Source organism: Benincasa hispida, chromosome 6, assembly GCF_027475165.1.
Source record: "Benincasa hispida cultivar pf3 chromosome 6, pf3_genome.v1.1, whole genome shotgun sequence".
NCBI classification, from domain to species: domain Eukaryota; kingdom Viridiplantae; phylum Streptophyta; class Magnoliopsida; order Cucurbitales; family Cucurbitaceae; genus Benincasa; species Benincasa hispida.
In genome coordinates, this window is record NC_143483.1 from 55,383,249 (window position 1) to 55,389,641 (window position 6,393).

The 6,393-nt window shown below is 35.8% G+C and overlaps 1 protein-coding gene across 1 annotated transcript; it reads left to right on the plus strand.

The window, feature by feature from the left end:
* Window positions 1-352: 352 nt before the first annotated feature.
* NUB1 (ubiquitin-associated (UBA)/TS-N domain-containing protein) lies at window positions 353-5,590 on the plus strand. Its single transcript, XM_090314765.1, has 11 exons — window positions 353-891; window positions 1,693-1,815; window positions 1,899-1,995; window positions 2,247-2,282; window positions 2,685-2,872; window positions 2,953-3,055; window positions 3,270-3,455; window positions 3,544-3,617; window positions 4,573-4,675; window positions 4,762-4,855; window positions 5,032-5,590. Exons 1-11 carry the CDS (start codon window positions 590-592, stop codon window positions 5,388-5,390), a joined length of 1,665 nt encoding a protein of 554 aa, XP_090170891.1. The 5' UTR covers window positions 353-589; the 3' UTR covers window positions 5,391-5,590.
* Window positions 5,591-6,393: the final 803 nt, after the last annotated feature.

Sequence of the window (6,393 nt, forward strand, 5' to 3'; positions counted from 1 at the left end):
CACTTATCTACAACGTACATTAGGTGCTTCGTCTTCGAGTCAGTAGGTGTATTTTTTATGTAATTGTATATTTTATATACTTTATTTTTTATGTACTTATATTTTTCATATAATTGTACCTTTTATGTACTTATACTTTTTATGTAATTGTAATTTTTATGTAATTGTGGACTTGTTCCTAAAGTCTTAATATTGTTGTACATCTTCCATTAAAAAAAATTAGTCAATCTATTTCTTTTTTTTTAAAAAAAAAGAAAAATAAATCGTGGACCAATCAACGATATGGTGCTGACTAGATTAAATCGTACTTGTGTACCACGCACACAAGTTTGCAAAAAGACCCAACCCGAACACACAAAAGCGCATCAACAAACTTGAAACAGAGGATTTGATCCAATTGTATCCAAAATTCCAAAACTTGACGAACAAGAAAACCTCCTCGTACCTTTTTAATCCTCCTCTCATTAATCCCAATCATACCCGCCTCGATTTTCCCCCATCTATTCTCCTCTGAAGGATCAAAAGACCACTCAGTGACTTTCCCACTCTCCTTTTTTGGAGTCCCAATTTCTATTTTGGTCTATTTTTCATGGCGAAACTGAAGATTTCAGGGCCATGGACTGGTGTGTTGGATGTGGAACTCGATATTTGGACTGTCCCCATGTTGAGGGAAGAAATTGCAAGACGATCGAACTGTGGTGTTGAGTCGATTAATTTGATTTCTGGTGGTAAAATCTTGAAAGATGGCGATGGAAGCGAGAAGCTTATCCATTTGGGTCTTAAGAACAACTCTAGGATTCTTGCTAGACGGGTTTCTACTGAAGAGGGCAAGGCACTCAAGGATGAATTGATGGCTGAGGAAGAACGCTCTACTAGGCTTGCTCGAGTCAAGTGATTCTTTTACTTTTTATTTCTCTAATTATTTTTATATCTTCTCTTATAACGATGTTTATTAGGATTGTGTGCAATATCATTGCTGCCTGCTTAATTTGACAGAAGCCAATTCATTGTGTGTTCATAAGTTTCAACTGGAGTTGCTTTGTTTGCTTGTGTTTCAATAGATTTTACCATTCTGGGAAGCTCGGTTTTGTAGAATGTTGATTATTCCATGTAGAAATTGGTAAAAAATTTCAGAGATTTTGGGATTAAATGGGTTTGCTTTTCATCGTCTTCTTTTCAAGTTTTGTGGAAGTAATATTGAAATTGAATTTTAAGAGAGTCAATCCATGGTGGCCACCTACCTAATTTTTTTGACACCCAAATGTTGTTGGGTCAGGCAGGTTGTCCCGTGAGATTAATGGAGGTGCACATTAGTTGATCCGGACATTCACAAATATAAATTATAAGAAGGAAAAAAAAAAAGAAAGAAAAAAAGATCTTATCGCCACAATGAAAGTTGGATTTTGGATGACTGCTTGGGTTCTTCTATGGGTATATGATGAGGCTTTAACAGTTGATTTTGGAAACAATGCATCTAGTTCAGGAATGAAAGGCAAATTTTATTTGTAAGCTGGAATGTGGCATAATGAATCAAATGATAATCAACTTTTGGAGGATATTTTTCCCCATGGCAGGGCCATGAGTAATTTTGAAGATCTAAAAGACATCTTAATGTATTGCTGATGTTTATGCTGAACGTTTTACATTGTTTAGTATCTATCTGATTTTCTGGCATCTTCTCTAAATTTACAGGGCAGCTGCCACTGCTCTAGCTGAAAGGCATGCTAATGGTTTTCTCCCGGTTGAAGATTTCAATATAGAACTTGAGGATCAAAGTGGACAGAAAGTTAATTTTGGGTCTGAAACTGACCAAAAGTAAGTAATAAATCATTCTCAATATTTGAATTTATGTTTCCTCATGTCAAATATTAGAAATATATTTGTTGCACATTTAACAGGGCAATCATGATGGGCCTTATGCTTCATGCAAACGCAAAGCAGCTGATAAGAAAGGGAAATTACAAAGATGCATTAGAAGTTCTCATCATGGGAGAGGTCTGGCTGGTTGATCATGTTAATTAATCTTCAAGACTAGCAACTAAATTTTATCTGTTTTTCCCCTTTTTAAGAAACAGTGACCAGATCTAAATGATTTGAGGTGAACTTGAAGATTCAAACCATATATAGATGATGATAAAAATCTCCCTCAAAAGGAAAGGATAAAATAAAACATATCTGGCCAGATACTGATATCAGCGTACTTTTATTTACTATGAATACTAATCAATTTGGTTTCGTTCTTGTAGGAGGCTTTCTCTCTTTGCAATCCAAAGTTAATTGAGGTGAATGACTCATTCTCGTTATTTTTACTTGTAAAAGAAAGAGGAAGTTAAGTTACCGTGTCCAACAAAACAGACCACTCAAACAAACTTATAACTATTCGTTTATAACATTGCAACCAAAGTTAGTATGAGACTTTTAAATATTAATAAGGCTGGTCGGGTCATCGTTGTTATGTGATTTGAGGCATTGGGTTGAGACCAGGTGAAAATACACAGATTTTAATGATTTGCCTTATTTTCTGTATGTGACCAACGGTGGTGTTCCCATCAGGGTTGTATCAAAGAAATTCTTATTTTTTATTTATTTATTTTTTAAATTAGATTAATGCAATTTTTAATGTTCTTTGACTCAAGAATATTTGTTTAGCTTGCTGATTGAGTATGACCCTTCTTTTCTGTCAGTTTGTTGACAACGTCTCAATACTTCAAATAGACATGGTGTGGTGCTATTTCATGCTAAAAGACATCAAGTTTCTCTCGGATGCTGGAATACGCCTTGCAAGGGCTAGAGAAGGAATCGAACGATCCCATGGGAAGGACTCTTCCCGTGTTCGAATCCTTCAAGCTGGTTGCCATCCTGAGCTTGCCTTGTAAGTCCGCTGCATGTTATTGCCAACAGTTTGAGGGATGTTTTCAGATACAAGCTAATTATGTTTTGTCATAATGACAGACATTTGAGGCTGGAGCTACTGGAGGGGGTAGCTGCATATCACAGCTGTAAGTTCGATAAGGCTCGGGAAGCAATCAACTCAGCACGAGCAAAATATTTTCAGGTTAGCTTATCATATTACAGGATTAGGTGGATCAAGCTTGAGCATATTTATAGCATTGGATGGTGTGCTACCTGAGATATATGTGATGCAATTTGGTTTTGATTAAATGCCACTAAACCACAGTTGTAATCATCGCTGTAGCTCCATGTTGAGCTTTAAAGATGGCCTCTTTGTATTTCTATGCAACTTAATACAATCTGCCTTAAAATTTCAGCTACAAGTGTCAGATGAAGCATTATCACATGTTATGGATATGGGCTTTAAAGAAAGAGAAGCAAAGAGAGCACTGCGCATGTGCCATCAAGATGTATGTAAGGCTGTTGATTTCCTTTTTGAGGAAAGGGCAAAGAGAGAGAGAAGACGGGAAGAGGATATTCGACGCCAGGAGGAAATCATGCACGTGTTCTTAGCAAAACTAGCTTTTATTTTCTTCCAATAGTTTGTGAACGATCTATAATGTTGATAACCTGAATAAAATTTTCAGGGAGCAAAAACTATATGGAATGACACCCTCCAAGAAAGCTGTCAATCTTCAGATATTGAAAGAACTGGCATCTATAGGGTAAGTAGACTAACCAATTCTTTTGTTCCAAAATGTCAGAAAAAAAACATATAGATGAATGATAACATTGTTTTTGTATGTGACAACTAATGTGAGATTGTTGTGGTGGAATAACTTCTCATCAAGACTTTTCATGTTTGGTTGTATCAGAAACATAGAGTAATATGGATCGGTCAACATATTTTCTTAGGTTCTAGCTTCACTCTTTATTACCCGTGCCACGTAGTGCTTCTCTATTTAGTTTATTAGGGAATGTTGAATCTGGGCAGTAGTCTGAACTTAGACCATCATGGATTAGGATATGTGTTGAAGAATGCAATTAGAGTATTATTTCACAACTAATAGGGGTTAAAGGTAAATGTTGGGCTTTCCCTTGACAATTGAGTACTCTTCTTGAAAGCTTTTGTGAGATTTTTGTTAGATGATACGATAATAAATTTGTCTTCACCCATCAGTTTAAGCTTTTAGGCCAGTCAGTGATTTAAGATGGTATCAGAGTAAGTGGTCCAAGGAGGCCTTGTGTTCAAACCCTTGCAATGCTATTTCTGCCCCAATTAATAATGATTTCTACTTGTTGGTCTTCTTCATATTTCAATCCCACAAGTGAGGGAGGGTGTTAGATGATATGATATTAAATTTGTCTTCACCCATCAGTTTAAGCTTTTGGGTCAATTAGTGATTTAAGAAAATTACTGGATAGGAGCCTAGCCTGGAGAACTTCAGAACACTTGATATTCATTGATATGTTTTACAACTCACTTTCGAAGTTTAATGCTTGCAGCTTGTCCCCTTGCCAATTATCTCATTTTAAGTCTTGTGTTGATGAGCTCTTTGGTTTCGCAAGCCACAACGTTGTGAATCGTGACAAAATTTTTATCAATTGGGACAATTTATATATGCACGGTATGACCATCCTTGTAGTTATTATTAAAACTAAAACTAACTTGTTTTTCAGGTATGAGAAGGAGTTAGCTGCTGAAGCCCTGAGAAGAAATGAGAATGACTTACAGAAAGCATTGGATGATTTGATAAGCCCAGAATCTAACTCTGTTATACAGGTGTCTTGAAATTTATCCTTAGTGTGAGTCAGTTTTCTCGTTTGAACATCTACAGTGCTAAATTTGTGCCATCCGCAATTCTACAGAATGCTATCGAGTCGAGGAAAAGGAAACGACAACATAAAACAGCAGATGATGCAGTTGATAATCTCGTTCGCATGGGCTTTGATAGAACAAAAGGTATTTATGTATGATCAACATGTTATTTTTAACTAGTTCCAATATAAGGTGCTTATTATAAATCCAAAAATCCTTTTATAAGTCTCATGTATCCTAGTACAACAACAAATTCGTTGATCTTATTGAGCAATTTTGATCAGACCAGTAATGCTCTAAAAAATCGGTACTGTGTGCAGCCGGGGCAGCTTTTGAGGCCGGTGGCTCCTTAGAGCAAGCACTTATTATATTATCAGAACTCGAGACGAACACTACGGTCAATGGGCAACCTGACTCAGTGACTGCAGCCTTGGCTTCTGAGGGTACAAGTTCCTCCCTTTCAAACATTGCAGAAAACCAAATGTTGGACACCTTTGATGACGGGGAAGGACCAGAAGGTGAAGAAGACCGAGACTTGGAGATGGAAGATGAACTCGCCAGAGAACTTGATGGCGCTAGTGCCGTATCAGATTACGACTTGGATGTAACAAAAGAAGGAGAAGCCATAACAGAGTACTTGAATTTGTTGGAAACAACGATGAATTCTGAGAAAGCTTAAGAAACATTTTAGAGGGTTTTTGTGGTGTAAATAACATTACTTTTAAATTATGGTTAGCTTCCTGTAAGTAAAAGAGGTACTACTTAGAGACAAAACTATCCTTGAAAGTGTTGTTGCTAGAACAACAAGAAATAAGATTTAGTAATGTTTGAGCATTTACTTTGATGACATTATGAAGTTCATTTTCTACGTTATCTTGAGATTGGTTGTCAATAAGCTGCAAAACTATTTTTTTTTTTTCAAGTATGATAAGGGTAGGGGAATCGAACCATAGATCTTTTAGTTGTTAATATATTTGTATACCGATTGAGTTACTATGGGTCAATTACTTTTAGAGTCTCTCGGCAACGTGGAGATTTTTTATTTCTTATCTTACAAATACTCTATAATCAGTCTTTCTTATCTTACAAATACTCTTTATAATCAGTCCCGATAATCAGTTATTTTTACTTTTGGTTATAATTGAAATACTATTTGATTGTTGGGGAATTTGTATTGATGACCCAAAAATTGGGCCCAAAATGTCAAATGACCCATTTTTAAAAAATAATGTCAATTGACCCTCTGCTAACATTATCGCCATACCAAATTACGTAAATTGCCTTTACATCGGCCTCACGAAGTAAATCTCGCTCTTGTCTAATTAAACGCTCTCGCTCTCGCTCTCGCTCTCGCTTGAAATTCCCTGGTTTGATGTAATTGCTTGGTTTGATGTAAATTGCCCTTACATAATTAGACGGAAGGCGAATTTACGTAATTTGGTATGACGATGATGTCAGGGTCGATTGACATTATTTTTTAGAAATGGGTCATTTGACATTTTAGGCCCAATTTTTGGGTCATCCGTATAAATTTTCCCTTGATTGTTGTATTATTATTCAAGTTTAGTTCTACTTTTAATAAATTTCAAAAATAGTTTTCATTATATTGTTTATTTTTCTCTAAATAATAGTTTGTATTAGCATTCCCTTTATAATTCTCGTAAATAATATATTCAAATAGT

Coding starts and splice junctions, on each gene's coding strand:
- NUB1 (XM_090314765.1), top strand. CDS start 590: ATGGCGAAACTGAAGATTTCAGGGCCATGGACTGGTGTGTTGGATGTG. Junction 2,283..2,684: donor GCAATCCAAAGTTAATTGAG/GTGAATGACTCA, acceptor CTTTTCTGTCAG/TTTGTTGACAACGTCTCAAT. Junction 3,056..3,269: donor CACGAGCAAAATATTTTCAG/GTTAGCTTATCA, acceptor TTAAAATTTCAG/CTACAAGTGTCAGATGAAGC.